The sequence below is a fragment of the Centrocercus urophasianus genome, unplaced genomic scaffold (assembly GCF_019232065.1).
Source record: "Centrocercus urophasianus isolate 14NV4802_14NV808 unplaced genomic scaffold, USGS_Curo_1.0 seq_26, whole genome shotgun sequence".
Taxonomy (NCBI): Eukaryota; Metazoa; Chordata; class Aves; order Galliformes; family Phasianidae; genus Centrocercus; species Centrocercus urophasianus.
In genome coordinates this window covers 722,985-745,925 of record NW_024884822.1, presented here as the reverse complement: position 1 = coordinate 745,925, position 22,941 = coordinate 722,985, and the positions used below count along the sequence as shown (strand labels likewise).

The window sequence follows — 22,941 nt, the reverse complement described above, 5'->3', positions numbered from 1 at the left end:
CTCCTCCTCCTCCTCCTCCTGCGGCTGCGGCGGCCTGCAGCGGCGCGGCGGCACACACGCACAGCGGTTAGCCCCGGCTCGGCCCCGCCCGGCCCCGCCGCCCAGCCCGGCCCAGGCCCCGCCGCGCCCTCACCTCAGGCCCGCTCCCCCCCGGCGGCGCGCGGCTGGCGGCGGCGCTGACGTCGGACACCGGTTGCTCGCGCTCCCCCTCGCCGCGCTGCATGTGTTGCAATCGGCTCACATGGGGCCTGTGACATCACTTCCGGGGGACCGGGGCGGGGGGCGCCAGCCCGCCCACCCCTCCCGCGCGGGAGCGGGGCGCCTCGCTATTGGCCGACGGGCCGCGCGGGGGGTTATGGGACGCGTAGTTCGCAGCCCTTCCCGGCGAGGCGGGGCGTGCTCGGCGGCGGTCTCGCGAGAACAGTGGGGTCGGCCGCGGGCGCTCTTAAAGGGGCCGCGCCGGGCGGGAGCGGCGTGGCATGGCCCGGGGTACTCCGGATCCGTGCAGGCGGCGGCGGCGGCCGTCCGAGGCGGGGCCCATAGGGAAGGCGCCGCGTTAACCCTAGGAAGGGAGGAGCGGAGCGCGCCGTGCAGCCGCGTGCCGGGTCGGAAGGGAGCACCGCGTCCTAGCCGGCTCCAGCGGGAGCGACCGGCCGATGTGCGAGCAGCGCTCCGAGATTCGTCCGGTTCCGGGCCGCGCACAGCGCCCTACCGGCAGAACCTTTCCCTGCAGCACCCCGCCGATCCCACAGCGCTGAGCGCTGCCGTCCCCCGGGTTGCGGGGAGCAAAGGATGCCCAGCACAGACTGCCCAGCCCCCAAAGAACCTGTAAAGCCTTTGTAACTACTGCCATGCACAGACCAACGGGCCACACGGAGCTGCGGCACTGACACCGTGCACATCTGGGTGTGCTGACAGCACTGCGTGTGCAGCAAAGCCCTCAGCCCATGGGCTGCTGCAGCTCCTGCCTCCCTGGCAGCTGAGGAAGCAAAGAACAACACATTAAAAAATAAAGAATGTAAACGAGAGATGTGTTCAAACTGTGACAGGGAGAAGAATTCATTCAAGAAGGCCAGTTCTGCTCGATGATTCAGGGGCCTGGAGGCTGTGAGATGCTGATCTGCTGCCTTTGTCCTGGTGGCACCACGAGCCCAGAACTGAGGTAAGAGCTTATGAGCAGCAGGGTTATCATCACAGAATGGCCTGGGTTGAAAAGGACCATGATGATCATCTGGTTTCAACCCCCTGCTTTGTGCTATGCGCCAACCAGCAGACCAGGCTGCCCAGAGCTACATCCAGCCTGGCCTTGAATACCTCTAGGGACGAGGCATCCACAGCCTCCTTATCCTGGGCTGCCCTACCTTTGCCTAAGGATTTTCACACACACAAGCTGGCACAGCACAGCCACCCTAGCCTGCCTCCCTCAAACCACAGCACACTGCAGCCTGGGCACATAACACATCACCCCTCCTCTTCCCATGGCTGCACCAAGCCCCTTCCTCACCTTCTTTTAAGGCAAACTAAAATGCTCCAAGGTCCTTCTCACTTCACAGTCAGCTACTCACCACTCTTTAAAGTGGCAACAGGAGAAAAGCTTCACTGAGCTAGGTCAGTGTCTGTTTTAGAGTGGAAGCTGTTTCCAGGCTTTCTTGGACTGCTGGGAGATCAATGTCTAAAGTAGACAGTCTTGATCCCTAGCAGTCCACAGCTGAAAGGAAAAGGGAGGCTTACTTTATCAGTACTTACAGCCTTCTCTAATAGCTTCTCTAATTAGGAAACTGGGATGAAATGTTTTCCTCTTGCCTACACATCTGAGCTGTCAGATAAAGGCAGCTACAAGTGGTGCTTTTTCTCTTTCCACAAGGTTGCACACACAGGGACAGAAAAGGGAGAAAGTGCAACAAAGTGAGGTGACTATGCAATGGGACAAGGCGACAGCATATCCAGGGGGAAACTTCGGTTGTGAGAAGCAGCAGTGGGCAACTGCTGTTTTCAGTCTACAGCCTGTTTCAGCAGACTGAGCCCAAGCACAGAGTGCCAGGACGATGTACCACAGATTACACAAGGACTTCCAGGCATCTCATGTGAGGGCAGCAGCAGTGCCTCACAGACGGGATGGACCCAAACTTCATACCAAGCACGTTCCTTCCATGCTCAAATCAAGCACAAATTCCAGAAACCCGCTGCTGTTAGAGCTGGTCACTGCCCTTGCACAGAGCCTGTTGGGCAGATTGCAGACTCATGTTTTCCACCAAAGGCCAGGATACTAAGAACTCCACGTTGGACACTTTTCTGCTTTTATTTAAAAAAAATCCAGAATGGATCCAATAACAGTTTTATTATCCAGGAGATTTTTTTGCCATAAGCAAAGAACAGACACAGGATGGAGCAGAAGGCTCAGACAAGTAAAGTATGCAACTTCCACATGGCCTCTTCTGTAAGAAATGTTACAACTACATTTGAAGTAACCCACCTCTGTCAGAATGAGGGTGCTAACCTAGCTGCAGATCTGAGTATTCTCTGGCAACACAACCAGCCTTATCATTGCATTGTTCACAGGCCTTATTACCTGTTCACAAATACTCAGATCCACAAGGAGGATCCACCAGAATTTCAATCTCCACCTTCTGATTTAATAACATGGTTTTCAAACTTTGATATCAGATGTAGCACACCATTGTGTCAAGTATTAGAATTAAATGCTCAGCAAGTCCCCATGAGCCTCAGTTGAATACCACAGGGCCAAACACTTAGAACTTCATCTTGCATGAATTAACTTTCATCATGTGACAATTTATCTAGCAGACACATCACTAAGTTTATACATTTAAGAATTTTATATATAGAATACTGCAAAAACACAGTAAGTCTGAATTCTGCCCATTTCTGCTCAGGAAGGTCCCTTCTCTCCCAAGCATCAAGAATATCCACCTCTTCTTTGTACTCTCATCAAGGTGAGATAGACTTCTTATTGCTTCTCTTCCTTCTGATCTCCTGAACTTCCAGAACTCTCTCGTTCCGAGGCCATCTGTGATAGAGTTAACTTATTAGTTACAGTAACAACAATATGCTTCTCCCAGCCATTTTTTCCAAACTAGCTGCTTTGGTTACTTATAGAGCCACAAGGTTTCTTCAACTTTTCTTCAAAGAAAAAAGGTAATCCTTCATTGGAGAACAGAAACCATCTTTATCTGTGCGTGACTGCTACTAATACAAGGAAATTATCTTTCCATTAATTACTCTTCCCCAGTGGACATAACAAGCTTACATTGCAGCACTGCACAGCTCCAGTTTGACATCAGAAAAGCAGCTTTCCACAGGAAGGAAGCTTAGCATCACCAAGGCTGCCTGGGCAGTGAGTGCCATTTCCATTCTGATAAATACCCCTTGGACAGGTTAAGTACATCTGCCAAGGGGGGCTCAAACAGGCTGGCCCTTCACTGAGAAAAAAGCCCCAGTTGCCTTATTACAGGGATTTTAGGCAGGCTGACCAGGAAACCCATTACACAATCATTTAAAATATTCCAAGCATCACTTTACTACTTTAGGTACCTTCTACACATTTGAAGGAAAGCCTGATCCATGTGTTCCCAATGCTCCTTATTAACAGCTTCCCCACCTTCCTATACAACGCTATACAGTAACGTAACACAATCTGTGAGGCAGCCCACCTACAGCAGGATGGCCAGGATTGCAGGCCGCCTTCTGCTCTGACTTCCTACAGCTGCCCCTGTAGCAAGCTGTCACTCAAAGGAGCTGCACTGACACAGCATCACCTCCAGCACAGCCCCTGCCCAGATGTTTGGTGGCATGACTCACCCCTCCTCATCCAAGCACTAGAAAACACAAATGACTGCGAACCTACCTTCTTGTATGCCATTTCAAAGAGTTTCAAGGAAGCCTGCTGCAGACTGGTTGCTGCCTGCCTAATATTTTCTCCCGTTTCAGTGTCTTTACGAGCCAGAAGTTCTCTCATTTTAGCAATTTCTTCCTTCAATTTGTTGCACTGCAAAGAAATCAGAGAAACACGATGAAGCACTGCACGTTGTTCACCCAGCATCCCAGTCCAGTCATTTCATCCACCTAGTGGCCACAGAAAAGATACCTTTTTTTTTTTTGGTCAGAAGCTGTGAAGTTAGTCTCAAATTGGAGCCATATGGTCTGCAGGGACTAGAACTGTGCTCAGTTCCAACGGGCACCTGTCCACCTCACTAAATGCACCCCAGTCGGCATTAATCGGTCCCCTTGTTTGCAGTTACAGCACTGCAGAGACTGAGCAGCCCGCCAAGGAGGAACATGCACCCCTCACCAGCCATTTGGCTGCACCAGAGCCAGGGTAAAGGGAAAAGAAAACTGATTTTCATCTATACTTAAGGTTCTGTTGGAAAGCCAGCAAGTAACGCTGCTCACAACCCTGTTTAATCCCTTTGTTACACGTGGGAGGAGCAGAGAGGCAAACAAAAGCAATGTGGTCTCATCCTAGCCCCTGTAGCCATCTGTCAAACCCTCCACACAGTCTGGCATCTCCCTGTCAGGCTGGCACGCTGCTGGCGACGCAGGCTTGGGAAGTGAGGTTACTGGGGGACAGCTGTGCCAGCAGCGCTTGCTCAGCACTGCTCACAGCGAGAACGTGGGCAGAGCTCTCCTCATTCAGACCCATGGGATTGGGAAGGCAACTGAGGTCTGTGCCAGGCTGCTATCTCTACCCACACCATGCAGGGCCTCTTTCAAGCACTGCTGCTCGCTTTCCCTTGGTTCTCCCTCCCAAAAAACATGACTGGGAACAGTCCCTGCAGGGAACACAGATGTAAGTGCTGGAGTTTTCCCTCACAGGATAGAAAATCTTAATCCCAAGCACAGAGGATTTGAGCCAAAACAGTTTGCAGTCATCAGAGGCTACTTAACCACACTATAACTCATTCCCTCAGACACCTCACAGTGCCCTTTTATTCTTTTTCCAAGAGCTTTTAACTTGAAGACTGCGCAATCCGTTTTAAACTTGGCTTTTGAAATTCATAACATGGATCATAACATGGAAATTAAACTGCCACCTGGAATGTTATTACTAGTGCTCCCTTGACAATGAATATCCACTTCACTCCAAAGACAGAGAAAAAAATGGAGCTAAGTGAATAAAAGAATTTTCATTGCCTTCCAGTTCCCAGGTGCTGCATTCACGCTACTGAGACCACCAGGACTGCAGAGCAACTCTGCTTTGTGACTCTGCAGAGCACAGCTTTTGAGCAGTACTCTCATACAGGCCACTGCACAGTCCTTATCAAAGCACTGCAAGGCCATGCCAAGGACAATTCCTGCAGAAATCTTGGATTAACAGCTTCTCAGGCTCTCGGATCTTCATTTCCACTGAATTCACACTTTGAAATAAGATACTCGCTATCATTCAAACCACATCCACATCAGTAGGCTTCCACATCCTCCTGGGCATACCCATCCAAGTGGGAAACCCTGGAAGTCAGTGACTGTGCTGCCCTCATGCAGACTGGCAACACACAGAGCTGGAGCCACTGGTGAGAGTCAGCTATAAGTTAAGTGAGAATTTGAGCACAGACGTGGTGAAGTATCTCACCTCCTTTACTTTTAAGGTAACAGAAACTACCTACCTCATCTGCTGGCAGCTGATCCTTGAATTCCTCCATCTTAGATTCCGTATCATGGATGATGCCTTCAGCCATGTTTACAGCTTCCACACGTTCCTGGGTAAGAGAACTCATGAGGGCCTACTGCACACAGCACTGGTGCTACAAGCTACATACATATAGCTTGTTATATAGCTGTTAACATTGATTTTCCCAAGCTGCCTAACTCCATTCTAGCTCCCACCACAGTTCTTCACAGCAAGGTAGAGAAATGAATTGCAGATGAGCCATTTCTAGGTGTATCCCAGCACCACCAAGGCCAAACAAGCAGTCTAAACAAGGCAACACAGCTGCAGTTCTTACTCTTCGATACCCAGCAAGTCCCACTTCCCTAGAAGCAACAAACAAAGCAGTGCTACCAGCATGCTCAAAGGGTGAGCAAAAGCAGTAACAGCACAGTTCTACGTCCTGCTCATTCAGAAAGCCACAGAGCTGTCTGAGAATACCCTTAAGCTTCTTCATCAACTTAAGAGACAACTTAAACACTGGGTTGTTGTACTGATGCTTCCCTGGGCACTGACTGAAGAAGAGTGGTAGTCCTAAGGTACAATTTGATCCAAATGTTGGCATCATCATCAGTTTGGGACACCCAGCCCTCTTCATCTCAAAAGAACAGACTACCTGAATGAGGATGTGATGATATGCTTAGGTGGCTGAGGAAAGCTGATGACAATTTCGTTTCTATTCTATATTTTCACTCTTCATGGGATGTCAGAGTTTACAGCAGGGTGGTAAATCCAGCAAAGCATGGAATTTTGACAATTACAGTTATGCAGACCATGTAAAGAGACAGCAGCATTAGTGAAGAAAGCAACAATCACCCCATGTGATAGCTCAGTGGACAGAGATGACTCCCACTTTGACTACAATAGGGAAAAGCTTATTCTGTGATTTAAAGTCAAAGTACAACAGAAAATTCCTGCAGCCTCTTCAAGTTCTCTGCCATTATCCACATTCTCTGGCAATGATGCAGTTATTTAAACAGTAGGACTTCCAGACCAAAGTCTTTAAATGTTCTGCATCTAACCTAAAGGTGATAATATCCAATCTTTCGTGACCCTAGAGCCTTTGAGGCATGGAAATGCTACTTCATGTGGATTTATTCCACATATTTTCTCCTTTAGTTCTCTTCTGATCTCTTCACTTACTGCAGGTAAGATTTATAGGGCTGTGGGAACATTTGAGACAGGTTTACACAGGGTAGGAGTACACAAGGCAGTAAATTCAGTGTGCCAGCTTCAGCAATCACTACACATATGCTGGTGCCGAATCTCTGGTCAGGCCTTCCCCATGCCCATCTAAAATCAATCCTCTGTATTCAGAAGTGTAATTCAGTAGTCCCACTCTCATTAAACCAATTAGTTCCAACCATTAATCCTATTAATAATCCCAGGTTCAGCCACTCAGCCATGGCAAGTGTCAGTCAATGCCAGTCCTTTCTGACAAAGTGAGACTTTCAAATGTCTCCTTTTGGCTTCACGTGCATCAAGGGCAAACGCTGTGCTCAGATGAATAACGCCCCCAAGATGCCAGACAGCAAGACCTGAAGGACTACAGAAAGCAACTTCCCACTTCACAAGGAAGAGGATGTGGTGCAGCTATGATTAGCAGGTTCTATAAATTAAGCTCTAAAATAAACTCAGAAGCATCCTAAGGATCACAGAATGGCTTGAGTTGGAAGGGACCTTAAAGATCACTCAGCTCCAACCCCTGCCATGGGCTGGCTGCACCCACCACACCAGACTACTCAGGGCCACGTGCAGCCTGGCCTCATGCACCTCTAGGGATGGGGCACCCACAGCTCCCACACAGCGTGTTGTCTGTCACAACGTCTCACCACCCTCTAAGTAAAGAGCTTCCTCGTATCCAATTCTCCCCTTTTTGCAGTTTAAAACCATTCCCCCTCGTCTTACTGTGTAAAAAGCTGGTTTCCCTGCTGCTTATATGCTCCCTTCAAGTACTGGAAGGCTGCACTGACATCTCCCCTGTGCCTTCTCTTCTCCAGGTTGAACCACCCCAGCTGCCTCAGCCTTTCTTCATAAGATAGATACTCCAGACCTTCCAGCACCCTTGTGGCCTCCTCTGGACCCCATCCAACAATTCCACATCTTTATTGTGCTGGGGGCCTGCCCTGGTTGCAGTGCTGCAGGTGCTTGTAAGGGGAGAATAGAAAGGGACAGTCACCTCCCTGCCCTGCACCACCAGCTTACCTGTCATCAGTAAACTTGCTGAGGGTGGCACTTAATCCCATCATTGATAAAAATGTTGAGCATGGCCTCAAGACAGGCCCCTGGAGGCCACCACTTGCAACTGGCCTCCACTTGGACAAAGACCCATTGACAACAACCCTCTGGCTGTGACCATGCAACCAATTCTTTATCCATTGAATAATCCACCCTTCGAATTCATGTCTTTCCAATTTAGAGATGAGACAATGATGTGAGACCATATCAAAGGCCTTGACAGAATCATAGAATGGCTCACGTTGGAAGGGACTGCTTCCATTTGAACAGAACACTGTGAGAACCTGGCTGTAGTAGGCTAACTTCAGAAAAGCAGCCAAGATAACAGGCAGCTGGACAGTAAAGGGCATTGATGACAGAAAGCATTAGCTGCATTTGCAAAGCTGCACACAAGTGAGTTTGCTTACTGCTGCCTCCATATCCCAATAACTTTTCAGGAAGGAACTGAATTACCAATTCTACAGGGCCAGTCACCCAAACCAAATCTAAATGACCCTCTGTGCAGCTTTTTTTGCAACTTCAGAGGGTTGACTGAATATAAGCAAGCACATATCTAAATAAGTGTACAAGCAAACAGCTCGAGACTGCAGATCAGAACCTAGGGGCTCCTTCAAGGTGGTGACAGTTGATAGCACATGATGGCAATAAGCAGTGGGTAAACTACTGACTGCAAGATGCTGCAGCAAAATCACTTTACCTTTCTTCGTCTGTCTTCTTCTGCATATTTCTCTGCATTCTTCACCATGTTCTCAATTTCATCTTTGCTAAGGCCACCAGAAGACTGGATAACAACTGCATGAGAGAAGTAACATTAACAAAGAATGCACTCTCATCTTTGAGGAAAGGAGATTATCATTTCCCAAACCCTCTCACTGGCTGCTGCCTTGCTATAGGACTCTGCACCTTTCAAGGCTCCGTGGGCAGTACAAAGAACAGCCAGCCTTTGAAGTGGCAGTGATGCAGCCAGCAAGACAAAACCCTGTCATCTTAGATCCATGGTCTCCAGCTTTGCCAGATGCTTCCTGACCAGTGCTTTGCAAGTCACCTTGTCTTCTCTCCAGTTATTACTTCTGGAAAGTAAATGAGTACAAGAAGCCCACAGACTCAAGGGGCATTCTAGCAGGTTAAAAAAAAAACAAAACTCCAGGAGAAAAAAAAAAAGAAAAAAAAACAGAACATAAAATAATCCAGAAATCACTTTCACACAGATTTTCACTGCTGGAAATCAACTCAGGCTGTGAGGTAAGACAACATTCCTACCCAGCTAGCTCCTCATGCTACCCTTAATAAGCAAGCATGACATGATTCTATGGGCTGGTTTCTGTAAGACCTCTGTTTTTTTTTTCCATTTGTGCCACAGAGTACAGCCCAGACATAAGCTAATGTTTTTCTGCAGAAAAGCATTATTCCATTAGGAAAGAGAAGAGTAAAATCCTGAGTATTGCAAAGTCCAGGAAAGGGTACTTCAAGACCCAAAGTTTCCTACATCATTTTTGCCAATATTGAAAAAACAAAACCACTAAACCCTAAACAAGGATACACAGGTGTCTTTCAGTTATGTGAGATAAGGTGTTCAGCTTTCTAGTTAGAACCACACTGCATGCAGAAAGGCAGCTAAAAAGTATCAGGAGACATTTATTCAGAGCTAGAGGGCTGCCACACATGGAAAAATCCACAAGGAAATCAAAGTAGCACACAATATGTTTTTGGAAACAAATTTAGACCCCAAACCAAGCAGCATGATTTAGACCAACAGCAAACACCATCACAGTGCCAGTAGAGTCAACTGCAGTTTTCTTAACTGGAGGCATGTATTTGTTCACTTAAGTAATTTATTTCCTCTAAGAAACAACTGAAGGACAGTATAGAGCCTTCCCAGTCAGAGGCACACAGAAATCTATTTTGTACCAGAGGAATCTATCGATGCTTCAAATTCATTTTCTAATTCCATATCAGGGCATCAGAAGGTCAGCCAGGTCACTAACTAGCCTAGAACACCAGGCCTGATGTCCCACTGCTCTCAGAGTGCAACATACTGACAGCCTGAAGCTACAGCCTGCTATTTAGAGATGGTTCTAGCCTAAATGAATGAAAAAGGCATGAGGTGGTTGCTCAAAATATCTGCTGCTTCAATATGCTCAGATTTCAAGGTACTTGCAACAAAGCAATGAGAAACAAACCAGGGTCACAGAACAGAAGCTTTAGTTTACCAGATTTCTCCCTTAAGAGCTGACACCTCCATGTTGGCAGGCTCAGCAGCCTCTGTGTAAGCACAGAATCACACAGACAATACTCTGAGAGGAGCAGTGCATCCTGGAGCACAGCACAGCAACAAGGTGCAGGATTCCCAAACTCCAACTTCTGTCCCCCCAAGGCACAGCACACTGCTCTGCACCCCTCCTTCTCAGCCCTACACAGCACCCCAGAGCACTTACTTTGCTGTTCACGTCCAGTGCCTTTGTCCTTGGCTGACACATGAACAATACCATTAGCATCAATGTCAAAAGTGACCTCAATCTGGGGCACCCCACGTGGTGCTGGAGGAATCCCAACCTGCGAAGGACAAGTGCTTAGTCATTAGCTGCCCTGCAAACACAGGCTCAGGGCATGAGGCTCCAGCACTGGGCACATCATCTTGGTGATTTGCCAGTTAAATTGAATATTAACTAAGCCTCTGAGCTGAGCCCTTCAAACACCTGTTGGCACCAGCGAGGTGAATTAGCAGTAACTTAAACTCAAGATGATCTAGATTTCTGCCCAGGACAACGGCACAGAAACAAGATGTAGCCCCCAAGTTTTTGTTTGGAGGTGGCCCAGGTTCAGCTTTAATGCTAAACATGGCACAACTTACCTTCAGAACACGGCTCTCCTTCCCCAGTTCTGCACAACTATACTCCACTGGCTACCCCCGAGACTGTGATATTAAAATAGTGCCAGACAGTTCCATTTCCTTTAGAAGTACGAAAGGAAGGCAGCCCCCTTCTTTTTGGAAGGCTCCTCCTAGCAATTTCAGTGGTACCTGATGGAACTTTGCAGACACTAATAGCTGAGCCATCCAATTCTGCAGGGAGCAGGTTAGTCAGCCACATGGCACACGTGAGTCACTGGAGCACGACTGTCCTCCAGTAGGTTGGGCAGTTCTACATGTGCTTGTACAATAGTGGAACTGGGCTGGAAATGAGCCATCCTAAGGACCAAACTAGCATGGAGCTTGATTTGGTTAAGTCTCATCTTTGCAACACTAGAGGAAAGCTCAGCATTCAGATTATCTGCTGCACAGGTCTAACACTACAGAGCTCGTTAGTTCTTCATGCCCAGAAATGGAGACAGCTCATCTAGGTGACTGAATCTAGCCCTAAAGCCACAGCAGCCACTGCATCACCCAACAGTGTTCAGAAACTCTGAGCTCCATCTTAAACACCACCTGTTCCCCTACCACTAAAAAGCTGGCCAGAATCAGGCTTTACTTTCAAAAGACTGCCTTTTTTTTTTTTTTTTTTTTTTTTTAAATACCACTAATAGCAACAAATGTCTTCAGCAGGATAAATCCCTCCTTACACTGCCCTAGGGAGTAACCTGACACAGAGAAAGCTTTGACCTTCTCAAAGAAGGTTAAGTCTAAGGTCATGAATATGAGTAGCCAACATACCAAGGTGAACTGGCCAAGAAGTTTGTTGTCACTGGCCATCTCTCTCTCTCCCTGGCATACTTTAATCTCCACTTGTGTCTGCCCATCCGCAGCAGTAGAAAACACCTGTGGAAGACAAATAAAGTAACTAGACAGCTACTAAAATGCAATATGTGAATTGATTCTTGCTTTCACATTCCTATTCCTTAAAGAGCTCTGACTAAACAACAAAGCACCAAGACTAGCAACAGCCAAGTTCACTGGCATTTCATCTTAAATGCATTTGAATGTGCAAAAGCTGCCAAAGTTATGCCAGCAGCAGGCTCCAGTGGCTGGCAGCCAGTCACACTACCAGAACATCACCTCCTGAAGCAGCAAGGCTCTTGTCCCAACCCCACAGCCCAGAGAGAACAAATGTTATCAGAAAGAGCACACACCAGTAACCCAGACAAGGCAAAGTGAGAGAACAGATCACACCCAAGTCTATTAGGGGCCCAAAGCACAGGAAAACATCTGGGAAAAAAAACACCAAAGGTGGTTTATAGGTCAAGAAAGGTGGCCTAATTAAACAGGTGCTGTGCTCAGTTACAGAAAGTCTCCACACAATTCCTCTTCAGAATGATGTGTTGACATTACATCACGGCACACACACACTGCAATCCTGAGCAGGACAAACATCCTGAAATACCCTGGCACATATTAACTCAATTCAGTTTATTCTCCTCTTTTGAGCATACTAATAAGCAACAAATATTAGGTGGCCAGCATTCAGTTTTGACTCTTAAGCCTCCTCTCCTTGAGAAGACTGTCTGCTGAGATGCTCTAAGCAGCTTTTATTGGGCACTGAGACCACCATAAAACCCCCAGCACACGGACACTGTAATTTTGTACCTGGCTTTTCTTGGTTGGTATGGTAGTATTCCTGTTGATGAGCTTTGTGAAGACACCCCCCAGTGTCTCGATCCCCAAGGAGAGGGGAGTCACATCCAGCAGCAGCACATCAGTAACATCACCAGCTAACACACCACCTTGAATAGCTGCACCAATAGCAACGGCTTCATCAGGATTAACTGCTTTGCTCGGAGCACGGCCAAACAAATCCTGCACAGTCTGCTGCACCTGAATAGGGAGGAAGCAAAGTTCACGTAGAGTGAGCCACTACTGCACAGTGCTGTGCCCACAAGAACATTCCAGCCCTGGCCAAAGGTTTACAGCTTTATGTTCCTGCTGCCATGTAGCCCAGTAGCATGAGAGAAACTCTAAGCTTCGGACTTGTGATTGCTCCCTAACTCCCCATCTTTCAAGCACCCTGTTAAACACATTCATTTCAGCCTAGAAATCCTTTTCTCTGGAGGTTTTCACACAGTGAAGTCAGCCAACTCAGCTTGAGCACACACTACATCGGTCCTCTCACAAAAACCAGCTACCCTCAGAAGGGATCAGTCCATGCTGATCAAGTGGGAGTTGAGAACTGCTCCTCCAGATCTTGTATAAGCCAACAGTGGGCAGAACACAGCTGTCAAGGGCAGCACAACTGTGGAGACAGCACAACGAAGGTCAAACACCCAGAGCACAAGGACAGTTCATCTTGTTTGTGTGTTACAAAAAACAAAACAAAAAAAAAAAAAAAAAACAAAAAATAAAAAAAGAAATGGAAAAGCTCTTTACTTAATGGGCTGTTTCACCAGGGAGGCAGATAGGCCATGTCAGCAGACAGTTTAAGCTGCATTATTAGCTTTTCACTGCTCCGTCCCTTTGGAATGACGGGTTCACGACTGCAACAGATTGAATGCTGAAGTATCCAGAAGGGAATGCAGTGATGTGTCACCAACAGTGCCACAGCTCAGTAGTTCATTTCTCTCCCTTAAAGAGACGAATGTGGGAGCTGGTTCCTGTTCACAGCTTCCCTCCTCCCTGAGAGGGCCCATCAGGCAGGCATCTACACAGGTGAGCGCCGTATGCCTGGGAAACTGCACCATAAGCAAACGTCCAGTGCTTCTGCACATAAGCAGAGACATCTGCAGGCAGTGTTTGCTAAAGGGGAAGATGCTTTATGTACAACCAAATAACTAACTGCAAGTATTTCTCTCTCTGGAAGTATATTTTACATCGTGAAAGAACTCTTACATCTAACCACCCATCCATGTTTCTTGGAGCACTGGCCACGTGAGCACTCCAAAGGCAAGTTCCCTCCTGGCAGGAATGAAGCAAACAACAACATATACAAAAGAACACACTGTGCTATGCACAACATACAGACACTGATCTCAGAGCCAGAGCTGTAACTCTGGCTTCAGACACTCAGGAAAGTATATATAACCTCAAAGCTGTAAGTACAGGAGCTATTAATAACTGGGGGAAATAAAAATTGTAACTAAAAAGTATTTAATACTGTCTCCCACTCCCAAAGGACACATAATGCCCCAGGAATGGTTTCCCCACTTCCAGAATTGCTTTTCTCACTTTATACATGGTTATCTATTCTTTTTTTCCAGCTGGAACAACTTGGGCTTTGGGAAGGTTACTGCAACTTCAGCTTTGCTCAGAGCAGCAGCTTTTGCTTATCTTGTCCCTCTGGTTCCCCTGCCTGAGTGACCTTCTGCTCTTACTATCACACCAACTGCAGCCAACACATTTCAGGAAGGGGAGAAAAAAATAAAAAAAAAAAAACAACCAACCCCCCGAATCATTGCCATGCAGCATTTTTTTTTTTTTAACTGATCACTGTAGAAAATGTTTATGTGTATCTATGAAGACAGCAGTGAGCACACACATGGAGCACTGACTTCAGGGGAGCTAAACAGCAGTCTGCATTGCTCTGAACAAAAACAGTACATTACCAGAAGGCGGTGCCTTATCTGCAAGACAGTACATGTCAGCATAGCAAGCCTCTAAGTTACTTGGAGCTTATCACCAGAACACCAGGGCCAGGTGCTAGGTAATGAGTGTTCAGAACAGCCAAGTAAATATGCTGCACTGGCTGTTGTCAAGCAAGCAGACAAACTCACACAACCAGCAGGTAACAAAAGTTGTGCTGGTGCAGTTTCTTCACTGCCCGCTGCACGTGCCCTGCACAGTGAAGAAAGCTACTGGAAAGCAAAGACTACCAAGCAGCTGTTACTGAAGTGGAATTCGGTGTGTGATAAAGGTAGACAGGAGAAAACATTCTGTACATCTCACCAATACCTCATACGTTCAGTCAACAACAGAAAATCAAGCTAATTTGCAATTCCCATACTTCCCCCACTTGCCTTTTTAAACTGCAACTCAGCTGCAGCCCTCAGGCCCACGCTGAGCAGCAGGAGTGCCTCACTGCCCCTCTCACATGGCCACTTGGCACATCTGCTCCTGGGGTCTTCAGCTACTGGAGCTATGAGGTCAGCAGACTCCCAGCTTTTCCATACAGATCACCCTTAACAGTAAGCAGTGAGCAGCTCTGTGCCAGTTGTGTCTGGGGCAGGGACAGCTCTTACCTTTGGCATTCTGGTCATGCCACCGACAAGGATGACTTCACCAATGTCACTCTTGCTGACTTCAGCATCCTGCATGGCTTTCTGGCATGGTGCTACTGTCCTTTTGATCAGATCTGCTACAATGCCCTCAAACTGCGAGCGACTCAGCTTCATGTTCAAGTGCTTTGGTCCAGAGGCATCCATAGTAAGGTATGGCAAGTTAATATCCGTCTGCAGCACAAAAACAGCGTGAAAAGCAGGAATGGAAAGCAAGGCAACTCCCCACAGATTTATAGATCAAGCTACAGGTTCTGTCCTGCCTGTACCGAAGCACCTATGTGCATGCTCACTAAAGAGGTTGTAAGCACCAGTATTTAATCTCTATCACAGCTAAGTAAGAAATGAAACATCTGAAGTTATGACTGTAACTCCTTCTTCTCAATATAGCCCAAAATTTCATCTTCAGAAAGACTTGGCCAAACAGCTACCCAACAGTTGATGCGTGGTAAGCTACTGAATGGAAGTAACCCATCATTGTTTGCAAACAGCTTGTCTGAGATCCAGTTCATTGCTACTTAACACAAACATCACCAGCACCAGGGGCCATAAACCCTCTTACTGTTATTTGTCCACAGCAAACCTGCATCTTTGATTAAAAAAAAAAAAAATCCATCTTTTCTATATGCTATTTTACTTTGCAAATAGCATCCTCAGAAATAGGGAGGACAGGGCCAAAAAGGAGCTGCCTTCCCTTCAGCACTGAAGATTCCGGGTTTTTTTTTCTGGTATGCAGACTGCATTTGCCAGCTCTTGAGCCTGCTAACACAGAGCCTGCTATGTCTCTGGCAGAACTATGCAACCATTGTGACTGGTCTGAACCCTGTGCTATGAGCTTCCCACCAGCCAACAAATAAAATTTATTCAGAACCCAGAACTGGCAGAATCCCCATTTCAATTACTATATAACTGACCTTAATTTCACTTCAGCAAGAATATTACACCCTTAGCTTACTGCCTCTCCAGAATAATGGATGTGCTTGAATACATCAATACATATATTGAATAATACACAAAATGGGTGAAAAAGGCATATAGGCTGCTTATTCTCTGGATAACCCCTTTGTTGGGGAACAAGATTCTTTATAGAAATTGTTTCTTGTTATTAGTCCAGTGGTGTGAATACTATCACAAGATTTCAGAACTGCTCACACAAAGTCCCAAGTACTTCCAATAACACAGCAGTGATAAATGCTCATCACACTTCTGAAATATGTAAATTGGGAACAAAGTCACATTCCCTGCAAGTTGAGAAAACACAGTACCAGAACACAAGCAAAATCCAGCATCTGTGATCACTCTCTGCTTCCAACAACTGATTTGGCTCCTAAATAGACTCTGAGAGATTATCCTGCCTAAGAACTTTCAGTTACACTGATGCCACCTGAATGAAGTTTCTCTGTTAGCACAAGACAAAAGCAGCTACTTCAGAGTTACGGAACCAAAAAATAATGCAGAACAGTCCAGTAAAACATTTTGATGGTCTGCTTTGAACCCAGCCACCTACCTGCACAGATGAAGAAAGCTCACACTTTGCTTTCTCTGATGCTTCTCTCACCCTCTGAAGGGCCATGTTGTCTTTAGTCAGGTCAACACCTGTCTAAGCAACAACAACAACAAATTAGGTTAGCAGAGAGTCATGAACAGCTTTCCTTCACTGCAGTTCATATTTTTTAACCACACTTGACTGCAAAAGTGTTTGTATAAATACAGCCTGACATGTTCTGCTGGTATCTCTACTGGCAAACTTCTTTAGAATTCCAAAAATGCCTGCTAGCCCTCTGTGCTCTGGAAGAGATTATCTAGCAAGTGACTGATAAAAGGCTAGAAAAGCAGCTGCATCACAGAACACAAAGGCAAGGATTCGCAATGGAGTTGGAATTACACTGCAATTTCTCCACAGCCAACAATGTACTGTATGCATCTGTGCTGACACAATCAGTCCACAGAACCATATTAGTAAGATTAAGCAGACTAAATATAGGATAATTAAAGAATCACACAACCATAGAGGTCTAAAGTGACTTCCGGGCATCATCTAGCCCAGCACTCTGATAAAGCAGGTTCCCTACAGTAAGATGCAGAAGAAAGTGTCCAGGTGAGTTTTAAGCAGCTCCAGACAAGGAGACTCCATAACCCCCCTCTGGGCAGCCTGTTGTGCTCCATCACAGAAAGTGATGGAACTTCCTGCCTTCATCCCAGCCTGTGCCAGCTGACCCAGCTCCTCTCATTGGGCACCAGCAAAAAAACCCATGGCCCATCCACTTGACACCTGCCCTTTAGATTTTTATAAGCATTGATCAGATCCCCTCTCTGTCTTCTCTGCCCCAGGCTAAATAGTCCTGCTACATCAGGAGAAAAAAAAGCAGAAGTCCTACTGTTTCATCTGTCTTCCAGGAGAGGAGCGTTCAGCTTAAAGAAAATTAACGTTAGCCTGACTTCCTGTTCTTACAGGTGTCTTCAACGTTTTTTAAATTTCAATTGTACCACAGATCTCAAATGAAGTCCCAATATTTTATTAAAATTCCCATCTTTGCACACCAAGTGATGTTAGAAGACAATGTAATGCAAGGTTGAATTCTGATGAGATGCCTTACCTCTCTCTTGAACTCTTTAACAATATACTGTAGTAAAGCCTGGTCAAAATCTTCTCCACCTAAGAAAGTATCACCATTGGTCGACTTCACCTCAAAGACTCCTTTCTGGATTTCCAAAATGGAGATATCAAAAGTGCCACCACCCAAGTCATAAACTGCAATGCTACAAGAACAGATGGAGAAAAATATTACTTTCTAGACAAAATAGTGTGGCTCAGAAACCATTCCCACCAGGAAATGAAGAAATGAAGAATGTGCAGAACTCGTATTGCTGTCCACAGAAGTTAAAAGCCTTCTCTAAAGATAACAATAAGCAGATTACAGTGTGCACATTCTTTGAGTGCACTGAGCCTGGGTAGAAGTTTCTGCTGCAGAACATGCTATGGAATGATGGCACATAACCTTGCCAATTATTCCAGAGGACAGCTCCTTCTTCATGAAAAAAGGCACGCTCCTATCTAGTGTGGAAGGCAAAGACACCTGAACCATCAAGAAACATGCTCTGCAATATGTGAGGCTTTCACACCACTATAATCCCAACACAAATACAAAACCAGTTACAAAAAAACCAACAAAACTACCCTGTATTTATGTGATCATCCTTGGCAGTGGTAGAAGGCTGAACACAGGCATGGAAAGAAACACACTGTGGATAGAAGGCAGCAAACCTCAGCGTATCTCTTATGACACTGCTCTGGCACCATGGGGACAGCCTCTCACACAGCTGTCCTGAGCCACAGCTACAGCCCCACCAGCAGGTAAAATAATTACACTGACACTCAGCTTGGATCATTAAGTTGTAGCTGCACATTATGAACTTCCTCGATCAAGCAGAGTCTGCATGGGATACAGGTGACATCACATAACACAATTCACGTCTGAGAGTTTACTTTGGCAGAATTCCAACCAGCAATTAAGATAAAAAATAAAGATGCATTTACAAAACAAATGACAGCACGCTCATTTAATCGAGGGTGTTAGGAAGAGGCACTTACATTTTGTCTTCAGACTTATCCAGACCATAGGCAAGAGCAGCTGCTGTTGGTTCATTAATCACCCTTAAAACATTCAGGCCAGAAATCTGCCCAGCATCTTTTGTAGCCTAGTGTGGCAGAGGAAGAAGGAAAAAAAAAAGACAAACAAGAAAAAAGCACTGAGAACTGATACCACATACAGTTATAAGCCTGAAAATCTTAAGAGCTTGCTGAATACCTGTCTCTGAGAATCATTGAAATAAGCAGGAACTGTAATCACAGCATTCTTTGCTGGGTGCCCCAAGTAGTTTTCTGGAGAAAAAAAAAAAAAACAGGAGACAAAACAGTTATCTTTAAAGTGAAAAGAATACCACCAACACTGCCACTTAGTTTGAAATTATATTCCTAAACTGACAACAGAACACAGGCTTCCTGATCAAGAACCTGCTGCTTTCTGGGAAGATGCAGGAGCTTTGCAGAAACCAAGCCTTTCCCCATCACATGAAGCAGTGTGTGGATTTGTACCAGCAGTGCACCTCTGCACTTCAGACAACTGATGCCACTGAACAATGAGAATTTGAGCTCAACTTGTCTTTTTAGAGTGCAAAACCAAGGCTGTTTTCTGTTTCATTGGAGTATCTAATATGCAAAGCACTCAGAACTTATTTTTGTCCTGATTGTACAGTCCATTGCAGGTAACATTTATACAGTATAAATGTTGTGCCATGAGCACTACATGCTCACAAGCATTTGAGCCAGTAAATCAGATAAACACATATCACATCCCAATTTAAGGGTGTAATTCTCTCTTAAGAAAGCAGTAGTGTCATCAAATGCAGATTCAGATATACTAAAAGCATGCATGATCCAGCAAGAATTCACAGGCAGGATTTTTACCTTTCCATTAACCCTTGCACCAGATAGCTTGTCATTTGAATTCATGCAGCATTCAGGGAAAAAGCCAACAGAGGAAGCAGCCCCCTGCTGAAGCTTCAGCAACAAGCTTCAATCCAGCCCTCCAAACACTTCATACTTTCCAGACCAGACTGCAGAATACAGCTACTCTTTTTTTATTCTACACAATTATGCCAGAAATCATATTAGGAATTGAAAAAGGAGAAAAAAACTTTCCAGGTGAAAGGACATTTCTCCCTGGTTAGACTCAAAGTCACCACAGCTGTTCCTGCAGCCAGCACAACAGATCCCTTGAGGATTTCCTCTCTCACTGTACTTCTGGTCCAAGCCACCTCACAGCCACAGCCCACACTGAGCTGCAGCCTGGGAGGTACAAGGATTCGAAGTCTGCATGGAAAAGGAGCTCACCCTTCTGTAGCAAGGGTGCTACGTCCAATTCAGTTTAAAATAAAAACACAACTGGTATCCCATTCTGATAAAATGCAAGGCACTGAAGCAGACACACTGACCCTCCTCGAGGCTTTAGAACTGCCCACCACCAAACCCTCCCAAAATCTGTCCCACAGGACATCTCGCTATGCAAGAATTCCCATGTCAAAGAAGTTACCAGCACCCAGCACTGGGCTCACACTTGTGTTTATGCATAGCAAAGATCAAACTGTACCAACCTGCAGTCTCCTTCATCTTCATTAGTACAAAGGCACCGATTTGGCTTGGAGAATACAGCTTCCCATGGGCCTCTACCCAGGCATCACCGTTGGAGGCACGGACAATTTTAAATGGAACATTTTTACTGAAAAAATACAGAAAAAAACAATAATGCCATACAGAACTTCTGTATCAACAGAAACAGCATGGAGCCACCACGATAAGCACCATCAGAACAACACATGCAAGTTCTAGACACAGAATACTGAATTATTCAGTCCAGGGTGTCCTAGAAGTGCCAGTATACTTCTGTTCTTATTCAGCTACACCATTTAATCAGAAGCCTTAGGCACAATCACAGACCACTCATGACAAATACTCTCAAGAATGCAAGAAGTCTCCTTTGGCAGACGTTGACTGCTCAGCACAGTGCCTGGGGGAGAAAGTCCAGGTGGTGTTCCACTTGAGCACTTCTCTAAGAACGTTAAAATACAGCACAGCCCTCAGAAAATAAGTAAAGCTTTGAAACACGAGGGCATAACTACCTTCTCACCCAGCCACCGCTCACACCACCTCACCCAAACAAGGGCTATGCCTGCTCACATCACACAGCACTGCACTTTCTTTTCTGTGCTGCAGGTGGAACTGCCCTCCCCCCTCACTTACATATCCTTCTTCACTTCAGAGTCATCAAAGCGCCGCCCGATGAGCCGCTTGGTAGCATAGAAGGTGTTGTGGGGATTGGTTACTGCCTGCCTCTTGGCCGGCATTCCGACCAAGCGCTCACCATCAGCTGTGAAGGCAACAACTGAAGGCGTTGTCCTGGCACCTTCAGAGTTCTCCAGCACCTATGTAAAAACCACAAGCGGACACCATCAGAAAACACAGCCTCTGAAAACACTAATTCAGACGTAAAGATGGTATTTATTTATTTGTTCTTACTTACTTTGGCTTGTTTACCTTCCATAACAGCCACACAGGAGTTTGTTGTACCCAAATCGATTCCAATAACGGCACCCTTAATTGCTTCTGAGCTGTAAAGGACATTACAGGATAAACAACGTTACTACGAAAGGAAGGCAGCTAAGCAAATAGCAACAACCTTTCTGTTGTGAAGACAGGACGAACTCATTTTTGACCAGACGTTGAAGCAAACCCACGTTCTATCTCAGACCATAACATGCCCTCTCATTCTTATCCTGGATTTTAAACTTTGGGTCTCTATTCAATCAGACCACTTACAGCTCGACTTGTATTTATTTGTTTAAGTACATAAAATGCTATTCTTTCACCAAGAAAATCTTGACTACGCGTGTTCCCAACACCCATTAAGATTTAGATGTAAAATAAGTTGCAATTAATTCTGGTCCTTCTCACATGAAGTCTCCTGGACTTGTTTTGGGTTACTTTTGATTTTCACACTCAGACTTGTTAGAAAGCATCTACCTGGAGTCAAGATGCAAGTAAATTGGATGAGTTCATTTATGATTGCTTAGCATGAAGTGAAAAATACTTAAATGCAGAATTAGCTAAGTCCAAGCAGGATCCTCTGAGACAGAGTGAAAAACAACCATCTTTTTGACCCCGAAAAGCAATAAATTAATTCTAAAGAATTATAATGATTCTCACACAAGACAAATTTGAACCTGCCTCTTCTTGCTAGGAAGGGTGCATTACCACCTTCAAGGCTATAGAGAACCCCCGACTCAACAGCTCTTCTTCATAACGCCACGTTCCAGAGTGAAAAGCACACAGCATCACATGTGAGTGGGGCTGGTTATGACCAGGGCATCACCTGCTCACCCCCCAAGGTGTTTGGGTGCCCTAACCACACAACACAAAGCAGTGATACTGAAAACACACAACTGCTCAGTTTCTTTGTGCTGATCAGAGCTGGGCAGTTTTCCTGACATAAACAGATCTCCCACTCTGTGTCACGAGTCAGCACTGCCCACAAGACACCTGACTGAGTTACACAACTGCCATTCTTTACTCATTATCTTGTAAAAAAGCAAGCAATTAACATGCACAAACTGATCGAAATAAGCTTTATCTGCAGTGACACAGAGGCACGCATCATCCTGCCCTCACAGGAGCATAAAGCAATTTGTTCCAGCTGTTACGTTTTATTCTTTTCATCACATACATCTCAGCAATGTGCATCTTGTGAGTGGTGGGGGCAGGGAGGATGATAAACAAAGGTTCCACCAGAAAAAGAGAAGATGAGAAGACAGAAAGATGCAGCCTCAGAACCGCACACGTTCTGGTACCACCTCGCTGGTATTGCTGTTCTGGTACCAGTTCAATTCTGAGCTCAGGGCAGCGAGAAAAAACACCAAGCACACAGACACGGATAAGCAGGGTGCCACTTACGCATATTTTCTGCTCGCTGCCGCTCTGAGGACATTCTGACTGAGGCCATTCCAGAAAGTCTATAAAACAAAGAGGAACGCTCAGAAACCTCCACTCCACAACTTCCAGAGGATGGCAGCTTCTAAAATAACGCAGCCCTACTGCAACACCGCGCTTCCTTTTCTAAACCTTAAACGCGAGCCGAGCGGAAATTCGCCGCAGAACCCCCCCCAGCCCCGCTCCCCACCAGCAGATCCCCGCCCCCCCCGCCCAGGCCGCGCCGTGCCCGCCCGGCCCCCTCAAGCCCCACGCGGACCTGCGCCAGCCCAGGGACGGCGGGCCCGGGTCCGCCCCGCGGCAGCAGCAGGGGAAGACGCGCGGCGGCACGGCTAGCGCTGATCATGGCGGAGCGGCGAAG

The 22,941-nt window shown here is 46.2% G+C and overlaps 1 protein-coding gene and 1 non-coding gene across 2 annotated transcripts; both read right to left on the bottom strand.

Moving 5' to 3' along the window:
- Positions 1-2,283: 2,283 nt before the first annotated feature.
- On the bottom strand, positions 2,284-22,941 carry HSPA9 (heat shock protein family A (Hsp70) member 9). Its single transcript, XM_042826260.1, has 17 exons — positions 22,840-22,941; positions 22,545-22,603; positions 21,118-21,205; positions 20,838-21,019; positions 20,192-20,316; positions 18,847-18,920; positions 18,630-18,736; positions 17,635-17,797; positions 16,545-16,637; positions 15,002-15,211; positions 12,420-12,647; positions 11,550-11,654; positions 10,336-10,453; positions 8,598-8,692; positions 5,622-5,714; positions 3,866-4,006; positions 2,284-3,028 (listed from the first exon to the last, which is right to left on the bottom strand). Exons 1-17 carry the CDS (start codon positions 22,924-22,926, stop codon positions 2,969-2,971), a joined length of 2,028 nt encoding a protein of 675 aa, XP_042682194.1. The 5' UTR covers positions 22,927-22,941; the 3' UTR covers positions 2,284-2,968.
- Positions 12,105-12,174, bottom strand: LOC122164582. The gene has a single exon (XR_006170260.1). It is a non-coding gene; the product is annotated as a small nucleolar RNA SNORD63 (small nucleolar RNA).